The 23,586-nt window shown below is 42.2% G+C and overlaps 1 protein-coding gene across 49 annotated transcripts in view; it reads left to right on the top strand.

Annotated features, from left to right (window-relative positions):
- The window catches only part of LOC129837928 (regulating synaptic membrane exocytosis protein 2-like), a 244,298-nt gene extending 221,479 nt beyond the window's left edge, over window positions 1-22,819 (top strand). For 44 of the 49 annotated variants that reach the window (XM_055904507.1, XM_055904461.1, XM_055904469.1 and 41 more), the window contains 5 exons: window positions 18,984-19,125; window positions 19,402-19,514; window positions 19,693-19,794; window positions 20,040-20,179; window positions 20,300-22,819. In XM_055904507.1, coding sequence (XP_055760482.1) covers window positions 18,984-19,125; window positions 19,402-19,514; window positions 19,693-19,794; window positions 20,040-20,179; window positions 20,300-20,497 — 695 coding nt within the window. In that variant the 3' untranslated portion in view covers window positions 20,498-22,819. Of the gene's footprint in view, window positions 1-14,553; window positions 15,091-18,983; window positions 19,126-19,401; window positions 19,515-19,692; window positions 19,795-20,039; window positions 20,180-20,299 lie in introns of those variants that run through there. The other 5 variants (XM_055904459.1, XM_055904488.1, XM_055904505.1 and 2 more) reach the window with 4 other exon arrangements.
- Window positions 22,820-23,586: the final 767 nt, after the last annotated feature.

Below are 23,586 nucleotides of genomic sequence, written 5' to 3'. Positions count from 1 at the left end.
CTTTCCAATCTTTGGGGATCTCAGACGATATGAAAGAGAGGTAAAACAGGCTAGTAATAGGGGTTGCAACAATTGCGGTGGATAATTTTAGGAAGAGAGGGTCCAGATTGTCTAGCCCAGCTGATTTGTAGGGGTCCAGATTTTGCAGCTCTTTCAGAACATCAGCTACCTAGATTTGGGTGAAGGAGAAGCGCCCCGCTTGAGCAACTTGCGGTACAGAGCTGTTGGCCGGGGTAAGGATAGCCAGGTGGAAAGCATGGCCAGCCGTAGAAAAATGCTTATTGAAATTCCCGATTATCGTGGATTTATCGGTGGTAACAGTGTTTGATAGCCTCAGGGCAGTGGGCAGCTGGGAGGAGGTGCTCTTATTCTCCATGGACTTTACAGTGTAACAAAAATTTTTGGAATTTATGCTACAGGATGCAAATTTTTGTTTGAAAAAGCTAGCCTTTGCTTTCCTAACTGACTGTGTATATTGGTTCCTAACTTCCCTGAAAAGTTGCATATTGCGGGGGCTATTCGATGCTAATGCAATACGCCACAGGATGTTTTTGTGCTGGTCAAGGGCAGTCAGGTCTGGAGTGAACCAAGGGCTTTATCTGTTCTTAGTTCTACATTTTTTTGAATGGGGCCTGCTTATTTAAGATGGTGAAGAAAGCACTTTTAAAGAATAACCAGGCATCCTCTACTGACGGGATGAGGTCAATATCCTTCCAGGATACCAAGGCCAGGTCGATTAGAAAGGACTGCCCGCTGAAGTGTTTTAGGGAGCGTTTGACAGTGGTGAGTGGTGGTTGTTTGACTGCGGACCCATTACGGACGCAGGTAATGAGGCAGTGATCGCTGAGATCCTGGTTGAAAACAGCAGAGGTGTATTTAGAGGGCAGGTTGGTCAGGATGATATCTATGAGGGTGCCCGTGTTTACGGATTTAGGGATGTACCTGGTAGGTTCGTTGATAGTTTGTGTGAGATTGAGGGCATCTAGCTTAGCTTGTCCTATATGTTAACTCTGTGTTATTCTCATCATTCTGAATGTGCAGTTTTGCATTTCTACAAAGACTTTCTACTAAGAAAGGTTTGTATTAGGATCAAATGTTGATGTACCAAACATCTTTCAGAGTGATTATTCACGAGGCAGTGATTCTATTATTGATATTATTTTTGAATGAATAACTTAATGTTGTCTAATGGCACATGGTACAATAGGTGCTTCATGTGCTTTGCGTTGTCCATGATGTTTACTAATGTCTTTGTTTTGGCTTTTTTGTAACAAATACATGATGGCTTTTGTTTTGAATTGAATAAAAACCAAGTTAAACATGATAATGTAGCCATAGTTACAGAAAAATAAGACGGCCAAAAAAGCTGTTTTGAGCATGCAGAGCAGGACACGTGTGAGTGTGAGCTGACTGGGAGACCTGTCTTTTGGCACGTCTGTCCCATGTGCCCGTCCATGCCTACCGAACCAACATGTCAGCACTTTTATTATGTGTTTTTGTCTCTATCATGTTCTTCCGTCAGTACATTACAGTACATCTCTTCTTGGTTAAGTGGTACTACTTAACACTCTTTGTGGTTGGCATGATGACTCCGTTGATTGTAGTTATGGTGCTGGCAACATCAGGGGTCATGTTCACCGTGTAGGGAACTCTTGCAAAACGTTGCAAAATGAAAACAAACTGTTCTCAGTATTGGACAGACAGTACCTCTTCATTTTGGACTGGTGTGTTTGTGGGAATTATAGCATGGGTACATATCATATTTGATGTACAAGAAACTGCCAAATTAAACGGAAACGCCAACATAAAGTGTCTTAATAGGGCGTTGGGCCACCACAAGCCAGAACAGATTCAATGCACCTTGACATTGATTCTACAAGTTCTCCTCATGTGGTGTTTTGTTGATGGTGGTGGAAAACACTGTCTTAGGAGCCGCTCCGGAATATCCCATTAGTATTCAATTGGGTTGAGATCTGGTCACTGAGATGACCATCAAAATCAAATCATGCGCCTAATACAGCAGGTATTTCACCTTACAGTGAAGTGCTTACTTACAAGCCCTTAACCTGTCTGGCTCTGGCGTTCCGCTAGCGGAACTCCTCCCACATTCCACTGAAAAGGCAGAGCGCGAAATTCAAAAGATATTTTTTAGAAATATTTAACTTTCACACATTAACAAGTCCAATACAGCAAATGAAAGATACACATCTTGTGAATCCAGTCAACATGTCCGATTTTTAAAATGTTTTACAGCGAAAACACCACATATATTTATGTTAGCTCACCACCAAATACAAAAAAGGACAGACATTTTTCACAGCACAGGTAGCATGCACAAAGCCAACCTAACTAACCAAGAACCAACCAAACTAACCAAGAAACAACTTCATCAGATGACAGTCTTATAACATGTCATACAATAAATCTATGTTTTGTTCGAAAAATGTGCATATTTGAGGTATAAGTCAGTTTTACATTGCAGCTACAATCACAGCTACCGTCAGAAATAGAACCGAAGCAGCCAGAGTAATTACAGACACCAACGTCAAATACCTAAATACTCATCATAAAACATTTCTGAAAAATCGATGGTGTACAGCAAATTAAAGACAAACATCTTGTGAATCCAGCCAATATTTCAGATTTTTTAAGTGTTTTACAGCGAAAACACAATATAGCATTATATTAGCTTACTACAATAGCCTACCACACTACCGCATTCATTCATCAAGGCACGTTAGCGATAGCAATAGGCACGTTAGCGATAGCGAATAAACCAGCAAGATATATAATTTTTGTCTAACCTTGATAAGCTTCATCAGATGACAGCCCTATAACATCAGGTTATACATACACTTATGTTTTGTTCGAAAATGTGCATATTTAGAGCTGAAATCAGTGGTTATACATTGTGCTAACGTAGCATCTTTTTCCCACAACGTCCAGATATTTTTCTGACACTTTTTCTGACACACATATTCTGACCAAATAACTATTCATAAACATAACTAAAAAATACATGTTGTATAGGAAACGATAGATACACTAGTTCTTAATGCAATCGCCATGTTAGAATTCTAAAAATAACTTCATTACGACATCCAGCTTAGGTATAGCGAGAGAGTACCCAAAATCTGGGCGCAAACGACTATTTCACATGTACGACAGATATATGAAATAACATCATAAAATGGGTCCTACTTTTGCTGATCTTCCATCAGAATGTTGTACAAGAGGTCCTTTGTCCAGAACAATCGTTGTTTGGTTTTAGAACGGCCTTTTTCCCTCTCGATTTAGCAAGCACACTTGCCAAGTGGCGCGAATCTCTCCATCGTCAACAAACTCAGAGAACGGAACACGGCAAAACTCCCGAAAAAATTTCAATAATCTGATTAAACTATATTGAAAAAACATACTTTACGATGATATTGTCACATGTATCAAATAAAATCAAAACCGGAGATATTAGTCGTCCATAACGACAGCTTATCAGAAGGCAAATCCTGGTCCCTTCACGCGCTCTCCAGAAAACAGGAAACTGGTGACACGTCATGCCGAGAGCTATTATTCGACACCAGATCAAGTTACACACTCCATTTCTTCTCTCACTGCCTGTCGACATCTAGTGGAAGACGTATGAAGTGCATATAAACTAATAAATATCAAGGACTTTAATAGGCAGGCCCTAGAACAGTGCATCGATTTCAGATTTTCCACTTCCTGTCAGGACGTTTGCTGCAAAAGGAGTTCTGTTTTACTCACAGATATAATTCAAATGGTTTTAGAAACTAGAGAGTGTTTTCTATCCAATAGTAATAATAATATGCATATTGTACGAGCAAGAATTGAGTACGAGGCCGTTTAAATTGGGCACGATTTTCCCCCAAAGTGAAAACAGCGCCCTCTGTCCTCAACAGGTTTTAACCAACAATTAAGTTTTAATAAAAAAATAAGTGTTAAGAAAGTATTTACTAAATAAACTGAAGTAAACAATAAATAAATACAAATAAAAATGAAAAAATTATAATAAAACAAAATAACAAATAATTATAGAGCAACAATAAAATAACAGTAACGAGGCTATATACAGGGGGTACCTGTACAGTGTCAATGTGCGGGGGCACAGGTTAGTTGAGGTAACTCACCTCAGATTAGACAAAGAGTTTTTCTTCAATGAGTCAGAGGGGAGGGATATACGACAGACACCCGAGCAGGCCCAGATCCCCCGTCATTCGCTGGAGAAGGAAATTGAGATTTCGCAGAAAAAGATCAGGGTGCCTTGTGATGATCAGGTGACGAGTAGCTAATCTGCTTTTGCCTTCCGTCCTGCTAGCTAACGTTAAATCACTGGAAAATATATTGGACGAACTGAAAGCATGTATATCCTACCAACGGGACATTAACCTGTCTAGGATCAGCGTGGCGCTAGCGGCACACCCCCCCCCCCCCCACTGAAAAACCAGTGCCGCGAAATTCAAAAAAAATATTTTTTTAAAATATTTAACTTTCACACATTAAAGTCCAATACAGCTAATGAAAGACACAGATCTTATGAATCCAGTCAACATTTCCGATTTTTAAAATGTTTTACAGGGAAGACACAATATGTAAAGATGTACATCTATTACCTAAAAACACATTAGCATAATCCACCATCTTTTATTTGTCCACCAACACCAGTAGCCATCACCAATTCGGCTAAACTAAGATATTTATAGCCCCTAACCAACAAAAAAACTCATTAGATGACAGTCTGATAACATATTTATGGTATGGGATAGGTTTTGTTAGAAAAAAGTGCATATTTCAGGTATATGGCATAGTTTACAATTGCACCCACCATCACAAATGGACTAGAATAATTACAATGAGCAACGTGTTTACCTAACTACTAATCATCAAACATTTCGTAAAAATACACAGCATACACGAATCGAAAGACACAGATCCTGTGAATACAGACAATATTTCAGATTTTCTAAGTGTCTTACAGCGAAAACACAATAAATCGTTATATTAGCTTAGCACATAGCAATTAGCAGCCCAGCATTGATTCTAGCCAAAGTGAGCGATAAAAGTCAACATCGCCAAAAGATATTAATTTTTTCACTAACCTTCTCAGAATTCTTCCGATGACACTCCTGTAACATCACATTACAACATGCATATACAGTTTGATCGAAAATGTTTATATTTAGCCACCAAAATCATGGTTAGACAATGTGAAATGTAGCTCAGCTGGTCACAAAATGTCCTTGCGCCACTTAGACAGTGATCTACTCATACATAAATACTCATAAACGTGACTAAAAAATATAGGGTGGACAGGGATTGATAGACAATTTAATTCTTAATACAATTGCGTTATTACATTTTTTAATTTATCCTTACTTTTCAATACAGTTTGCGCCAAGCGAAGCTACGTCAAAAAACATGGCGTCCTAAGCCACTAAAATGTTTCGACAGAAACACGATTTATCATAATAAAAATGTCCTACCTTGAGCTGTTCTTCCATCAGTATCTTGGGCAAAGGATCCTTTCTTGGGAGAAATCGTCTTTTGGTGGAAAGCTGTCCTCTTGCCATGTGGAAATGTCAACTACGTTCGGGATGAACTGAAAAGCGTGCCCAACTTTTCACATCGTTGCAAAAATAAATGTCCCAAAATCGCACTAAACGGATATAAATTGCTATAAAACGCTTTAAATTAACTACTTTATGATGTTTGTAACTCCTATAACGAGTGAAAAGATGACCGGAGAAATATAACAGGCTAAACTAACGCTTGGAACAGGAGAGGGTCGGTGTCTTCCACGCGCGTTACGCAGCTCCCAAAGAATGACTAGCTTCAGAGTTTTTTCATTTGTAGGGCCTGTGAACGCGCAATCGAGCCCGTTGGAATCGTCATCACGTAAAGGCATCCAGGGGAAGACGTAAGAAGTGTCCGTATAGTCATAGCAACGACAGTGCCCTTTTAACTGACTTCAGAAAAGTGGCCAACATTTCTCAAATCTGACTCCATGTCAGGGAAATTGCTGTAGAATGGGCTCTGTTCCACTTAGAGACAAAATTTCAACTCCTATAGAAACTATAGACTGTTTTCTATCCAATAATAATAATAATATGCATATTGTACGATCAAGGATTTTGTGGGAAGCCGTTTAAAAAATTAGCCACATTAGCATAAATAGTCTAAACAGCGCCCCCATCCCCAACAGGTTAAAAACTGTAATATCTTATGTTTCACTGAGTCGTGGCTGAACGACGACATTAAGAACATACAGCTGGTGGTTTATACACTCTATCGGGAAGACAGAACAGCAGCCTCTGGTAAGACACGGGGCGGGGGCCTATGCATATATGTAAACAATAGCTGGTGCATGATATCTAAGGACGTCTCAAAGTTTTGCTCACCTGAGGTAGAGTATCTCATGATAAACTGTTGACCACATTATGTACCTAGAGAGTTTTCATCTGTATTTTTCATAACTGTGTACATACTACCACAGACTGATGTGGGCACTAAAACAGCACTCAATGAGCTGTCTAGGGCCATAAGCAAACAGGATAACGCTCATCCAGAGGCGGCGCTCCTAGTGGCCGGGGACTTTAATGCAGAGAAACTTAAATCAATTTTACCTAATATCTATCAGCATGTTAAATGTACAACCAGAGGGAATTGTGCGTACAGTGACTGTACGTACATACCCAAACCAGAAGCCATGGATTACAGGCAACATTCACACTGCGCTAAAGGGTAGAACTGCTGCTTTCAAGGAGCTGGACTCTAACCCGGAAGCTTATAAGAAATCCCGCTATGCCCACCGACGAACCATCAAACAGGCAAAGTGTAAATATAGGACTAAGATCGAATCGTACTACACCGGCTCCGACGCTCGTCGGATGTAGCAGGTCTTGCAAACTATTACAGACTACAAAGGGAAGCACAGCCGAGAGCTGCTCAGTGACATAAGCCTACCAGATGAGCTAAATAACTTCTACGCTCGCTTCGAGGCAAGTAACACTGAAACATGGATGAAAGCATCAGTAGTTTCGGACGACTGTGTGATCACGCTCTCCACAGCCGATGTGAGTAAGAACTTTAAACAAGTCAACATTCACAAGGCCGCAGGGCTAAACGGATTACCAGGACGTGCAACTGGCGAGTGTCTTCACTGACATTTTCAACCTCTCCCTGTCTGAGTATGTAATATCAACATGTTTCAAGCAGACCACCATAGTCTCTGTGCCCAAGAACACTAAGTTAACCTGCCTAAATAACTACAGACCCGTAGCACTCACATCCGTAGCCATGAAATTCTTTGAAATGCTGGTCGTGGCTCACATCAACACCATTATCCCAGAAAGCCTAGACCCACTCCAATTTGCATACCACACCAACAGATCCACAGATGATGCAATCTCTATTGCACTCCACACTGCCCTTTCACACATGGACAAAAGAAACACCTATGTATCATTGACTACAGCTCAGCGTTCAACACCATAGTGCCCTCAAAGCTCATCAATAAGCTAAGGACCCTGGGACTAAACACCTCCCTCTGCAACTGGATTCTGGACTTCCTGACGGGCCGCCGCCAGGTGGTAATTGTAGGTAACAACACATCCACCACACTGATCACCAACAATGGTGAGACATCCTATAGGGAGGAGGTCAGAGACCTGACCATGTGGTGCAAGGACAACAACCTCTCCCTCAACGTAACCAAGACAAAGGAGATTATTGTGGAAACAGGAAAAGGAGGACCGAGCATGCCTCTTTTCTCATCGACAGGGCTGTAGTGGAGCAGGTTGAGAGCTTCAAGTTCCTTGGTGTCCACATCACCAACAAACTGACCATCACAGTTCGTTGGTGATGTGGACAACCTGCTCCACTACAGCCCTGCCGATGAAATTGGGAGTGTGCGCAGCCCTCCTTTTCCTGTAGTCCACAATCATCTCCTTTGTCTTGATCACGTTGAGGGAGAAGTTTTTATCCTGGCACCACACTGCCAGGTCTCTGACCTCCTCCCTATAGGCTGTCTCATCGTTGTCGGTGATCCGGCTGACAGCCATAAAATACCTTTTATTGATAATACATTTGCAAAATTTCTAAAAACCTTTCACTTTGTCATTATGGGCTATTGTGTGTAGATTGCAGAATATTTGTATTTATTTAATAAATTTTAGAATAAGGCTGTAACGTAACAAAATGTAGAAAAAGTCCAGGGGTCTGAATACTTTCCGAAGGCACTGTATGTATCCCTTATTTACTCAAGTGTTGCCATTATTTTGGCAGTTACCTGTATGTGTTATTGTTAACTAGAAGCTGCTGTGGATAAAGGTGTCTGCTAAATGCTATTACAATAATGACTAGTAAGGTTTTCCCCAGTTGCCTCACTCGCTCCCTAAGCTGTGTGGTCTTTTTCGGTTTCTTTCTGCTGTTGACTGTGTTGCCATTCGTTAATAGGTCACCTCGTTACAACATTCAGGTTCCCCAGAAAGACCTAGGCTTCGTCCCAAATAGCAACCTATTACCTTTATAGTGCACTGCTTTTCACCAGAGCCAATAGCTCTGGTCAAAACTACTGGGGTGCCATTGAATTATAGAAAAGGGATGATCCATCCATGAAGCAGCTTTTCCATTGGCCAATCAGCTTACGTAATATAACACTGTTGTTTTTTTGGTAAACGTCTCATCCCCTTAGTCTGTCAGCTTGGAACGTGACTCACCCCATGCCCCTTCCCCTAGCATATGGCTCTGTGTCACCAAGTCAGCTCTTCCCTCGACCACAGACTGACAGACTGACTGCCCACAGACAGACATTCAACACAGCTGTGCTAAACATATCACTTACTCACTCACCTCGGTTTTAACCACAGCTAAAGATGTTCTGTTTCTGTCCTCCCACTCTGTGTTCCAATGTGTAATAATACTGTTTTTCAATGAGGAAGAGCTATGAGCAGTCTGTCAAAATGTATTATTTGATGTCTATATCCTCTTAGTCACCATGAATTGGGTTTTTCAATGTCCTATTCCTGTTGGGAAATGTTCTTGTTTTCTTTTGAACTTGTATTTTGTTTGATGATGACATACCCATGATATTGCCTTCACAAGCCACATGTCACTCAAACAAAACCGTTTGTTTTCATTGGTATGAGGTATGATACTCTGTATCATAACACTACTGATGCATATGTATACTGTATGAGGGAGTGGAATGTGAAACGTGATTGCAAGTTGAAATATAGATGATTATCTTGACTCTGAACGCCATCCCTCGGCTGTCATAACATCTCTCGCTCTCGCTCTCTCATTCTCTCGTTTTCTCTCTCATTCTCTCGTTTTCTCTCTCATTCTCTTGTTTTCTCTCTCTCTCACCAACTCTCCCTCTCTGTCTGTCAGTGTATTCACACCACTGAGGACAGGTAGTCAGTCACTGTGCTGCTGCTGTCTCTATACAGCTCAGTGTGTTCCTACTTCACCTTACCTTGTGTGTCCACCTCCTCACACGTCACACTTTCCTCACAAACTGATCAAGGTGTGAACAACATACTGTAAGCTCTGTGTGTGTGCGTGTGTGTGCGTGCGTAATGGGTGGTTTGTTGAAAACACGTGTGTGACCTTGCCTGAGACCTGAAGGATTGCATTGGTTCCTGGAAACAACGTGTAGGGCTAATGTGTGTTAATGACTAGGGCTCAATGTCAGTGTTAATGTAGCTTTGACAAGTATCCAAACCAGAACTCTCTTTTACACTCTCTTCTTCCCAGAAATCTGCCTCTTTTGGTTTCCTTGGCGTCAGTGGACATTCCATCCTGTAGTTCCTCTGACTGTTACTGTAAAGTTTGCCTGACTAACTGACTGACCTCTGTGAAATGGAATGAGCTGTTGGATCAAACTCCATACCTTGGCTTCCTCCCTACCCTATATGTATATCATGTGATCTAATCTGATGTGATTTGAAACATTACAAAACAATACAATATGATATTATACAATATGACATGATATCATTATGGTTAGTCTTCAAATCCGTTCTCCTTTATGAAGCTAATTGTGGTTTCCGTTTGTTGTCACCAGGATGACCTGAATCAGTCCTGTAGTGTTGGTGTGGCAGATGGCAGGTAGCTCTCAGAGCCAGGAGCTGGAGGAAAGCTGTACTTCCCCACCGCCAGGGCTGCTGTGTGTGTTTGTGTGTGTGTATGACTGTATTGTATCAGTTGACATTATAGCCCTAGCTGTATGGTCTGAGGGCTGCTGTTGTGCTGGTCTGTATGACTGTGGTGGACTGGGCATTAGAGAGAGAGGAAACAGAGGGGACAGGACAGCTCCATTAGGCTGTGTTTACACTCTGCAGGCTGACTGGTTCTGTTTCTCTGTCTAACGCTTGGCCTAACCCTGCTCCATCAATCCCACACGTTTTCTTCCCCAAAGAGCAACCAGTCTTTGATGTCTTTATGTTGCTGCTCACCACCCGCGTCACTTCAGGGTGATTATGTTGCTGCTCACCACCCGCGTCACTTCAGGGTGATTATGCCCCGGCCTTGCTGTTATTATCTGATGAGTAGCGTTCTTGGGATTCCCGTTGTGTGAGGTGCTATTATTTTCCCGACTATCTGTCGTCTTTTTGCTGTTTTGATCGTAATAGAAGACATCTCTGTCTGTGAAGCAATGACTAATACATCTGAAAAACAGTTGTACACGTTGTTGGGAAAGAGTCAAAGATGTTGAGGCGGTCATTGCTGTACAGTCTTTTAAGGTAGAAGGTCTATGGACTTCCAGACCACGGTCAGAATGCATATTGAAAGTGTTTCAGGTGCACTTGATTTGAAGTGTACAATATATCATTGGTTCCATTGTACCAGGCAAACAAAATCAAACAAAGACCAAGTATTTGAAAGTATTTCACATATGTTCTGTTTTTGACCCAAGTCTGTGGGCATCTACTTTAGGCCCATAGACCTCAATTGTAGACTAATTGATCAGTGGAGCTTTAATGCTCTGTTTCTTTAGGAAGTGTTAGACAGAGAACTGAATACAGAAATGAAGAAAATATAGAGCACAGTTAGTTTCTTCACCAGCTGTCATATAAAATAGTTGAAATGATCTTCTATGCTTTATGCTAATGGCCGACTTTTAACTTGCTCCGTTAATTAATATGAATTAATTCAATAAAGAGACCTTTTCTTACTCATGTGCAGTATATTTGACAATTAATGAGATTTCAGCCCCTGGCTTTCATTTATTTACTTTTTGTCCTCTGAAAGGAGTGTGAAGTGCACTCTATTTGTGGACACCAGATCTACACAGACAGACATGTGGGAAATAAACCAGCTGGCTATGTAATCAACCTAATTTCCTTCAGACGAGTCTGTGCATTGTATTCAACACCTTGGTCATTGTCTTTACGTCGTCTCTTGGGACTGATCCTTGGTTGGGTGGAAGGAGGAGGGTTGGCTACACCAAAGGTGAAAAAGTTGTGGTACATGGCACTTGCACAACGTGTTGTTTTCGTTGAATGACAATCACAGTCACGTGGTCAGTGAGACACGTACCATTCCACATCCCAGAACGTCTGGACCATTCCTCTGAATCGGTCACACTGTCACGCCCTGGCCATAGAGAGGCTTTTATTCTCTATTTTGGTTAGGCCAGGGTGTGACTAGGGTGTGCATTCTAGTTTCTTTATTTCTATGTTTTATATTTCTATGTTTTGGCCGGGTATGGTTCTCAATCAGGGACAGCTGTCTATCGTTGTCTCTGATTGGGAATCATACTTAGGCAGCCTTTTGTCCTTTGTATTTTGTGGGTAGTTGACTTTGTTAGTGGCACTATAGCCCTAGTAAGCTTCACGGTCGTTTCTTTGTTTCTTGTTTTGTTGGCGACATTCTAAATAAAAGAAAATGTACGCTCACCACGCTGCACTTTGGTCCGGTCATTTCCACCTAGGCGACGGCCGTGACACACACCCTTGTTTTACAGTAGCTCTGGGTTGTTATTGTCACGTTCCTGACCTATTTCTGTTAGTTTATGTGTGTTAGTTGGTCAGGACGTGAGGTTGGGTGGGCATTCTATGTTTTCTGTTTCTGTGTTGGTTTTTGGGTTGCCTGGTATGGCTCTTAATTAGAGGCAGGTGTTTGGCGTTCCTCTAATTAAGAGTCATATTTAGGTAGGCGTTGTCACAGTGTTCGTTGTGGGTGATTGTCTTCCGTGTCTGTGTCTTTACACCACGCGGGACTGTTTACGGTTTGTTCGGTTTGTGTAGCCTATGTTCCTATTCGTGCGTTTTTCTTGTTTTATGTAAGTACGTCGTCTAGGTCTGTCTACACCGTTTGTTGTTTTTGTTAGTTTAATCAAGTTCGTGTTTTCGTTAAATAAATATGTCTTTTCACTACGCTGCGCCTTGGTTCCCTCAATACTCCTCCTCTTCCGAAGATGAAGAGGAGGAGGAATGCCGTTACAGTTATGGCAATTTTGCATGTACGTTGCTAGGTAAAGACATGTCAAAGCTGCGTATCTATATCCTGTAGATATTTTTTCACACTAAGACCTTGTTTGTGGGTTACTTATAATGTTTATATATCAGCTCCAATCTGATGCATCTCTTACAATCTGCCACTCAGGTGAATATTTTACATTTAGACATGTCAGACCTGTCATAATCCCCACACCAACCTCATGGTTGAAGGATTCTTTACAGGGAAGAATAAGTGTCCTCTGATGCTTTCAATGACATGTGCTGTAGTAATCTACCTCTCTGCAAGTCCTTTACTCTTTGAAACATATACCATGTCGTTGGGTATTCTTCGTTCTATAGAACTAATGGAACAGGGGTCAGGGGTCAGCCAAGCATTCAGTGGAGTACTAGAGCTCTGAGACCAACAGAACACATCACCCTCTGCCATGTCAAGTGACAAGGCTATTTAACAAACTGCACTTATCGCTATCTTCTGTCTTCTTCCTGTAGTGATGAGTGTGTCACACTCTGTAATGAATAGTCCAGCAATATAAAGATGCACGTACTTTTGGCTTGTTAGTGTGACCTCACTCATTATAATGATCCAATAATTATTGGTGCCACTCCAAAACATTAAGCCTCTGGCTCTCACAGCCATATCACCTACCTCAAAGTTAATGGTGTGTGTCTGATGGTTGTGATACGTAGGAGGAGGTGTTAGCAGGATCCTCATTAATACACAATGAGTTGTATTCTGACTTTAGTGCACTTAAAAAGGTAAATGTCTCCCATTAAGAACAATTCAGGATTTCCACGAAAGTCACAAGAGTTTAGTACGCATGTTTAACTCTGTCTGGTCGAATCATTGTCATATTCCAAACTGCTACAGTCAGATGGCGCATTAAAATGACCCAATTGGTTCAGACGGTGTTCTTCTCTTCTGTCTAATTTCCTTTACTTGTTCATCTAACCTAGATGAGAACATGTCATTCAATGGACAAAAGGGGAAATTGGGCGATTTTGTTTGGTGGAAATAGGTTGCAGTGTTTCTCTTAGTGAGGACTTTTATTCCCAATGAGGGACTGTTCAGTAATTGGCCAGTACTGTATCTATTCCGCCAGTTTCGCTGAGAAAAAGCACAGCAGTTGATTTTCTGACAAGATAGTTAAAACAGCACAATTTAGCTGTCTGTTGTTTCAATGCTAAACTGCCTCTACAGACACTTTGTCTCTCTCTTCACCAAGCCTGATGTCCTAGATTGGTATAGAGGGCATCTCTCCCACATGCCATTCCAATCTAATTTTACTGTGCTCAGAAACTTTGTAAAGGGTCTTAGGAACCACCTGTGAGATCTGGACTGAAGTGGGTCTGACTGGATGGTCCAAACTGGTCCAAGCACACACACTCCCAGTACTGAAGTGAGCTGTTTAGAGGATGTCTGTTGCTTCAGGTTGAAGAGAGAGATGCCAGAGGTGGCCATAATGAACTCTGCAGTGTTTATGGCGACTAATTCAAACAGTCAATGTTGTAGCGTAGGTGCTTGAAATGATGTTGAAGGAAGTGATGTCTCAAAGACAAGAATTCGATTGACAGCCATTTCGTGAGATTTTAACAGATGGTAAATTTGAACTAGCTCAAGTGTATTCTCCTTCGATAATGGCAATCATTTCAGAGCCACTGTATGGATGATTCATGGGTATGTGAACAGAGAATGGGATAGCTGAACAGAGAATGGGATAGGATTTGCTGCAATCTTTGGTGGAAAAACACTGAAGAGAACTGCGCTGCTGGGGACTGGGGGTGGGAGGGGGATGGAGATCTATCACGTGAACTGTGAGTGACCGGCATGTGGCCAACACCCCCCCCCCCCCCCCCCCCCCCATTGCTGTTCAGGGTTGTTTATTTCCTTAATGGCTGGCTCTCACAGGGATCTCTGTGTCTTTGCGTTTGTGTGTATGTGTGTTTGTGCATGCATGTGTGTGTGTGTTTGTGCATCCGTGCATGTGTGCGAGAGAGAGAGAGGAGCTAGTGAGGTTCAGTGAGTCGTATCTCTGGGTAGAGCTCCTTTGCCTGGAGAGGCAGCCGAGGTGCGCCTGAGCAGCGAGCCCTCTGATTGGCTGAGGAGGATGCAGTTTGCCCCCCCTCTCCTTCTCCCAATTGCTTTAGAAGAGGAGAGGGGGGAGAGGAGCTGAGTAGCAGGCACAGAGCACAGAGCACTAACACGGAGTAGAGAATCAAGCAAGCTCTTTCTCGACCCAGTCTCATTCTACGCAGCACAGGGAGACAACACAAAGAGCTACATCAGAGAGCCATTCTGCTGCTACAGCACCATAGTCTGCTCTTGGGCTTCAGCGTTCAACCAGTTCTTCAGTTATCCTCTCGGTGCACGGTAGAGCTGTCTGGAGACCTGTAACCTCCGCTAGAAGGCGACTTGACTCAGGTGATCAGTGGGTGATCAGTGGGTGATCAGTGACCATGGGTAGGCAGGGGCATGATGCCACTGCAGCGGCTGGCGCCCCGGGGTCCGGGATGCGCATGCAGCGTTCCCAGAGCAAGATGAGCCTGTCTGCGTCGTTCGAGGCGCTGGCCAACTACTTCCCCTGCATGAACTCCTTCGACGAGGAGGACGGAGGTAAGACGAGATGGCCCTAACCCTGGGACACTGAGGCAGTCACACACAGCTTCTGCTGCTGCTGGAGGGAGAGAGGCAGGAGCTGAGGGGGGAGAGAGGCAGGAGCTGAGGGGGGAGAGAGGGAGCAGAGTGATGGGAGAGGGAGCAAAGAGATGGAATGGGATGAGGGGATGGAGAGGGGCAGCGGGAAGAGAGGGAGCAGACGAAGGGCTGGAGGGGTGGAGAGAGATGGAGAGGGAGTGGGGAATAGAGGAGAGGGAGGGATGGACTGATGGTTGACTGATGACCTGACGGGGGAGAGGGAGCACGGGGAGGGTGGAGGCTGTTGTAGTATTAGCCTTGGTACAGTACTGTGTTGCTGGTGGATGGGCATGCTCAGTGTGTTTTTGGAGAGGCTTCTTGTACTTGAGTAGCTACTTCCCTGTTCGTGTCATTGGCTACTGCTTTAGATGTGATGTTCTATTCTGAAACACAGTCTGGCTCCCTCATCGACTTCACTTACCAATGGCAAGCATGCTTGTCTTGTCTCGATTGGAATGAATCACTATTTGTTTTGGTGTGGGCGGTAGAATAGATTTAGATATTGTGTTGACCTCGTGTCTAGTGTGTGTGTTTATAGCTGTTTTATTTCTGAGTGTGTGTTGAGAATATGTTTGATAATCCAGATAGGATGTTTTCATAAAACTAGGTTAGGGGGATTGTATTAGCTGGGTTAGGGGGATTGTATTAGCTGTGCTTGTATTAGCTGGGTTAGGGGGATTGTATTACCCTCCTCCTATAAATAGACTTTAATAGACTCCTCTGAAATAGACATGATCCACTGGAATGTTGAGATAATACGGTAGAAATGTCTCCAGCCCCCTCCATCTCAATCCTCTTTCTGGGTAGACACTGACTTTAATGCTTCCTTACCTGGAGTTAAAGGTACTAGAGTAGTCGACCCGAAATGTGTGTCCAATCAAGTTGCTGTTCATAAACATTTCTCCCAGATGACACTGTACTGATGATGTTTGTAAACAGTCATTTGATTGGACGGAAGTGACACTGCAGGTGAGTCTTTGATGTGTAGTTTATGTTGCGTGAAGACAGTATCTTAGAGTATTGTAGGACTCCAGCAGAGAATAGCTCCTCAAATGAAGGTTTTGTTCTAGCATCTAGATGGGCTCTGGGAAAATTACGTTGTATGATTTCCCCAGAGCCCATATATCTCTACCACTCCAGAGTGACGCATTTTCGTTGAGGAGTGTTTCACGGCTAGGGCTGGATGCACTGTAGCATTTTCGTTGAGGAGTGTTTCACGGCTAGGGCTGGATGCACTGTAGCATTTTCGTTGAGGAGTGTTTCACGGCTAGGGCTGGATGCACTGTAGCATTTTCGTTGGGGAGTGTTTCACGGCTAGGGCTGGATGCACTGTAGCATTTTCGTTGAGGAGTATTTCACGGCTAGGGCTGGATGCACTGTAGCATTTTCGTTGAGGAGTATTTCACGGCTAGGGCTGGATGCACTGTAGCATTTTCGTTGAGGAGTATTTCACGGCTAGGGCTGGATGCACTGTAGCATTTTCGTTGAGGAGTGTTTCACGGCTAGGGCTGGATGCACTGCAGGATTTTCTGAATGCTTCTCATTTTTTTCTGTCTTTCACAGATCCTTATCTCTTTCCAGAATACATATTTTTCTAGATAGTTTTCCCTTTTAGTGGGATATGGAGTTTAATGATGTGTATGGAACGCACTTTCAATGGTAGTAGCTTAATTTGACTGAATATATCTGTCTGGGTGAGCTTTAAAAAATCCACTACGTAATCTTTTTAATACTCTACCTTAATAACAAACCATGACAACCGCAAAGCCTGTGTGTGTGTGTGTGTGTGTTTATGAGTGTGTGCATGAGTGTGTGTATGAGTGTGTGTGGCCTGGCTCATGGCACCTACAGTCTCATCATAATCACACACCTTTATTCAGCATTACTCCAATGAGGTATAAACTGCATCATTAAAAACAGTTGGCTGGCCATTAAAAAGCGATTTCATAGATTAGCTTTTCCTCCTTTATTAGTATTGTCATCCACAATGACCTCAGATACAACCATATGCATGCTAACCGCAGTACATACAGTGGTCAGGTTGACCTTAGCTTTGATTCAGCTGAATGAATGTTCATTGATTCATTCAGCTGATCATTCAGAACATGGCTCATTGATTGTGTTTAGGTGGTTGCTGCATGGCGGGAGCCTGACTGTCTGTCACACTGGCAGCTCTTTAGATGCCTTTAGACGTCACTGTCAGCTTCTCGGAATCCAGTTTGCTTTGTCAATGCTGAGGAGAGGAGGAGGAGGCGGATGTCATTGAATAGCTGGGATGCCAGGGTTCTGGCCCCAGCAGTGAGGGCCTGCCTGAGTAATAAAGGCTTATCTTCCTCTGATTCTACGAGTATGTACTTCCTGTGGATGGGAGACAGGCAGGCAGGCAGACAGGAAGTGAGAGAAGCTGCAGGCAGGGACAGTAGCCAGAGTATAATTAAGGCGTTTGAAATCACATACAGACATTCTAAGTTACAGAGAGGGAAATTGCATTAAGGACAATATGAATATATGCCAGATTACTTGCAGTTTATTTGAACACAGAGTATGGGCAATTGTTGAGCGGTCTTCAAACTGTAAGAAGTCTGGTTATAGAGGGCTTTATTACCCCCTCTGCGTGTTGCCCTCAGAAAGGTTGTTCCTGTGATAAAGCAGAACCACTCTCTATGTAGGAACATTCACTCTCTATGTTGACGTGCATTCCCTGACAGTGTGTGTCCAGTGGTCATGTCTGACACATAAATTAGCTCTCTTTACATTCGTTCTCTTTACCCTGGTTATCCTCAGAGTTAAACAATAACACTGCTAGAACTCAATAACTCTGCTTCCTGCATTCCTTACTGAGAGACAAGACAGACCCATTAGTTCACCTTTTACCATTTGACACTTTTAATTAGTCCGGTGTACCCCGTATGCATTTTTGTATTTGAAGGAATGGCCATTTTGTTTCTTTAGTTCTCTGCTAAAAGCCCTGTCATGTGACTTGTGTAGAGCTCTGTAGTGGCTGACTAGTACCAGTACCTGCTCCTACAGTTACCTCCAGTATATCCCTCTCCTGGCCCTCCTTGGTGGTTTGCAAAGAATGCCATTCAGGCCCCACACAGCTCCAGCCACGTCCTGGCCATGTGCCCTACATAGGGCCTGCTGTCACATAGACTGGAGATGTTCAGCGAGTCTAATGGCGGCGGTCAGCTGTCACCTTGTATCAGTTCTGGGAGGCCAGACACTGAACGGTCCTAGGTGGAACAGAGGGATGGAGGGGGGAGAGAAAGAGAGAGAGAGAGAGAGAGAGAGACTCTAAGCTAGAGCAAGAACCCTGCAGAGCAGGCAGCCGGTGCTCTGGCATGGCAGGAAGAGGGATGTACATGGTCTTCTTCTGTTTAGCCCATTCATACACGAACACACACACACACACACACGCACATGTACACACACGTACACGCACACAACTGTTTTTAAAAAATATTTCTGTAGATACTGTAATATGGCACTTTATGTTTAATAAATCTCTTTGCTAAATGATCACATGGAAGTTGCAGTGCTCTGAGAATAGGGTGCATGATGTTGGTAGAATTGCCATAGTGTGATCTTCCTGTGGAAGTGTGATCTTCCTGTTGATGACTTCAATGAGACTTCTCGTGAAAATGCTATGTCTACAATAACCTACTGCATGTAATTCGAAAGCAAAGCACACACTTGAGAGCAATGTATTAACTATTTCTCCCCCCTGCTCTCTCTTTCCCTCTCTCTTTCCCCATCTCTCTCTTTCCCTCGCTCTATCTCTTTCTCCCGCTCTGTCCCTCTGTTCTGTCCAGAAGCCGGTGGGAAGAAGCTTCGCAGCACCGTGCAGAGGAGCACAGAGACGGGCTTGGCCGTAGAGATGAGGAGCAGGATGACTCGGCAGGCCAGCAGAGAGTCCACCGACGGCAGCATGAACAGCTACAGCTCAGAGGGAAAGTAAGTGAAGTCTAACGCATACCAATGTGATAATGTACATCCCCCCAATGTACATTATCACATTGGTATGCGTAGGTTAATTGTAGACATAGCATTTTCACTTATTAGGAGAAGTCTCATTGAAGTCATCAATAGGTCAAATGTAGGTTTGGGGTGCTCATTTGAATTTCCTGTGTTTTTTTGGATCTTGCCAACTCTAAATAAGCAAGTTCAAGCTTTGAGGTCTTCTTCTTTAGTCTCCATAGTTACCTGTGTCATCTCTCCCTTCCGTTCCAGCCTGATCTTCCCTGGTGTTAGGCTGTCCTCCGACGCCCAGTTCTCTGACTTCCTGGATGGACTAGGCCCAGCCCAGCTGGTTGGACGACAGACGCTAGCTACACCACCCATGGGTGGGTGGATCAGATTCCTGGAACAATGTTCTGTCAAGAGATTCTGAGTGAATTAATGAATGATATATTTGATTTACGTGTCAAGATGCCTTTAGCGACCCCATCCCATACGGAAGGGATATCTGTATTGTGTGAATGGAGTGTTGACATTGTGTTGGCTGTGGTGTGTGTTGTTCAGGTGACATCCAGATTGGAATCGTGGACAAGAAAGGAGCGCTGGAGGTGGAAGTGATCCGAGCCCGTGGCCTTGTGGGAAAACCAGGTTCCAAGGCACTGCCAGGTAATTTACTACGTGATGTATAATATATTAATATATGCTATTTAGCAGACACATATATCCAAAGCTACTTACAGTACCGTGAGCACATACATTTTTTGTATCCTGTATGTGAGTAGTATAGAATAGAACCCACAGCCCCGAACTTAATGCTAGTACCAACTGGTCACTACGGTAACCAGAGCTTGAACCAACTGACAATGCTGCCAATAGTATTGTAACTATTCTGTCTCTCTCTCTCTTCATAGCACCATATGTAAAAGTGTATCTTTTGGAAAACGGAGCCTGCATAGCCAAAAAGAAAACAAAAGTAGCAAGAAAAACCTTGGATCCCCTTTACCAGCAGCAACTGCCGTTCGAAGAGGCTCCTGGAGGGAAAGTTCTACAGGTAAACTTCTACGTTCTACAAGGCCTTGATAAATACTTCACAGTTCACACATCATTTCTAAACAAATGCATGCATCTAAAATATTATAATAACATGTCTAATAAACCCTCTTCTCCACAGATCATCGTATGGGGCGACTACGGACGCATGGACCATAAATCTTTTATGGGAGCAGTTCAGATACTTTTAGATGAGCTGGACCTGTCTAACATGGTGATTGGCTGGTTCAAGCTCTTTCCTCCTTCCTCATTGGTGGACCCTACCCTGGCCCCCTTGACAAGAAGAGCTTCCCAAACGTCATTGGATAGCCGGTCATAGCAGTGTGTGGACTGAAAGCATTGTTGTAGCAGCAGCACCCAGTGCTGAGGTTAAACATGCTGCGACAGACAGGTCACGCCCCCCGGTTACACTGCATGCTTGATGTTGTGTCTTCTGAGCCTGTTTCTAGGGGTGCAAACGTGATCCTGTGTTTTGAGAAAAATGTCGCACACATTGTGCGTAGCGAGCGTCGCTCCCTCGGCCGGGTTGGAGCGCCAGCTCGGATTAGAAGGCCGTAACGGACTCCTTAGCACGAGGAATTGTCTCTAAATCGAGCGATTCCAGGTTTTCATCCAATCTTAAGCCATGGGGGTCGGAACTGGGAACCCGCTCGATGAGTTCTACAGAAGCCCTTTTCGAATGAAAAATCCATGTTTTTGTTTATAATTAATTGTTTTGTTTTTTGTTTGTTTTATTGTCGATGTACTTGTATACCTGAAGGGGTGACTGACAGTGTTGTCCTGTCCAGAAGCTTGGTCACGCCACGCCAACAGACCTAGCTAGATGTGGAAATGGAACTATGAGGATCATTGCAATTGGAGAGGTGGGGTGTCCCAACTAAAGCTCAAACTCCGAATATGAGGCCCTAGTGAAAATACCTATAGGTAGTAGATCACACCAGAGAGACAATACTAAAGTTACTAAAGGCAATACAGAAGTGGCTACTGTACTATCGACACTCCAGAATCTATTGATCAGAACCCACAACAAGACTAACTTTTACGACATAACATTATTATATCTCTGTTGATATATTGTATGACATTTAAATGAAGATTTAAAAAAAAGAAGATTTTTTGCATGGACAAAAATGTAGCTGAAAAAAAAAGAAAGTTATTTTCTTGAGGCTGCGACTTGAAGAAAAACTAATAAAACAGATCAGCCATTTTCAACAATTTATATTATTTTTGAATATAAATTTCACTAGTGCATGTGGTTTTCAAAGGGGAGTGAATGCAACAGCGTGATAAAAAAAGACACATTGTTTATCATTCTTTAGACCATCCATAACAAAAGTCTGTGTTTGGCAGACATACAGTAAGAGAAACTAAAATAAAAAGTTTTGGAGATATTTATCAAAAAAAAACTGTTTATGTGACAAAGTGATGATGAAAATAAATGTAAATTATTTATTTCATTGTAAAGGTTTACAAGCCTTATAAAGATAAACATTATGTGCAAATTGTACACGTCTCTTTTTCTCCCTTGTCCCAGGGCATCCCCCTGATATTGTCCAGAGTTTCAGGACTGTTGGTTCTTTTACAGCTCTGTATCGTTTCAATATGTCTTTTTTGGGGATTTGTTTAACAAGCATGTTGTAAAGGATTTTCTGCAACATGGCTTGGGCACACCTTAAAGTAACTCAGCATGTTTTGTTAAAGAGGATATTTGGGATTTTTGCAGTTTCTTGTACAGTGCATGTCAACTTCGTTACTTTTTCCCCCTCACCTTCAATTGAATTCTACAGAAAATGAGTTAGTTACTTTCATGGCCAAACTACTAAAACGTTTTAACAAAACATTCCACTAACCCCTAGATCATATTTTATTTCCACTTTTTCAAAAAGAATGACAAGGGAAAATATTTTATATTCATTGGAGATTGACAAAAAAGTTATGGTTGCGAGTGTATTTTATTTCAGTATTGTTAACTAACATGCAAAAATTATCTGTTTTGGTACAGCAAGAAGGATATTTATATCCAAGCAAGAAGCAGCAAACATACAACTTATGTACTGTATATTGCTGTGTAGTTCAGGCACTGTTTGTGAGGATGAGCAGAACACAAGGTCAAACAACATGGGATGTTGCCACATTATATGAATTTAGTTTTTTTGTTTTTGTGAAAATTAAATTAATTTCACATATTTTTATTTGTTTATTTACAAGCCAAGACCAGTTTATTTTTTATTTTTAGTAATTATAAATGCTTCTTGTGTATGGGAGGTATATGAATCTTACAGTTATGTCTGAATGAAAATAAACTGAGACATTATTCCTTTTCCATGTTAAACCTATACATTCTAATGTCCATCCAATATCTTGATGCTATAACAAGCTATATACTTTCAGTTTTGATTTACATTGTACATATTAGACATTTGAATAAAACAAGCAAACTCAAATAGATGAATAGAATATTTTGGAATAGGAATATTGTCTCACATGATGACAAAGACATGTTATTGACCCTTTTGAATGCCTTTTCTTTCTTTTGTTTTGGTGCAATGTGTTTATGCCAAGGCTATGTCTTGGTGAAGTATGGTTGAGTACAGAGATTTATGTAAGTTATTTTTCAAATAAAAAATGGATATTACACTGACACTGAGTACCAGCGAACAATATCAACATACAAGAGCATTTTTATCTATCTGGGCATGACTATTTCCTGTTCCAAAACATCCACAAACTACTATCTTTATTCATCCAGGTAGGTTGTTCCACAACATCCACAAACTACTATCTTTATTCATCCAGGTAGGTTGTTCCACAACATCCACAAATTACTATATTTATTCCTCCAGGTAGGTTGTTCCACAACATCCACAAATTACTATCTTTATTCCTCCAGGTAGGTTGTTCCACAAATTACTATCTTTATTTCTCCAGGTAGGTTGTTCCACAACATCCACAAACTACTATCTTTATTCCTCCAGGTAGGTTGTTCCACAAATTACTATCTTTATTTCTCCAGGTAGGTTGTTCCACAACATCCACAAACTACTATCTTTATTCCTCCAGGTAGGTTATTCCACAAACTACTATCTTTATTTCTCCAGGTAGGTTATTCCACAAACTACTATCTTTATTTCTCCAGGTAGGTTATTCCACAAACTACTATCTTTATTCCTCCAGGTAGGTTATTCCACAAACTACTATCTTTATTCCTCCAGGTATGTCACGCCCTGGCCTTATTATTCTTTGTTTTCTTTATTATTTTAGTTAGGTCAGGGTGTGACATGGGTAATGTTTATGTTTTGTTGGATTTGGGTGTTTATTTGGTAAAGGGGTTATGGGGTGTAGTAGATGGTTTTGTGTTGAGTGTATATGTCTAGCGTTGTCTATGTTGGTTAGTTATCTAGGAGAGTC

Source organism: Salvelinus fontinalis, chromosome 38, assembly GCF_029448725.1.
Source record: "Salvelinus fontinalis isolate EN_2023a chromosome 38, ASM2944872v1, whole genome shotgun sequence".
Taxonomy (NCBI): domain Eukaryota; kingdom Metazoa; phylum Chordata; class Actinopteri; order Salmoniformes; family Salmonidae; genus Salvelinus; species Salvelinus fontinalis.
This window is presented reverse-complemented; position numbering and strand designations above follow the sequence as displayed.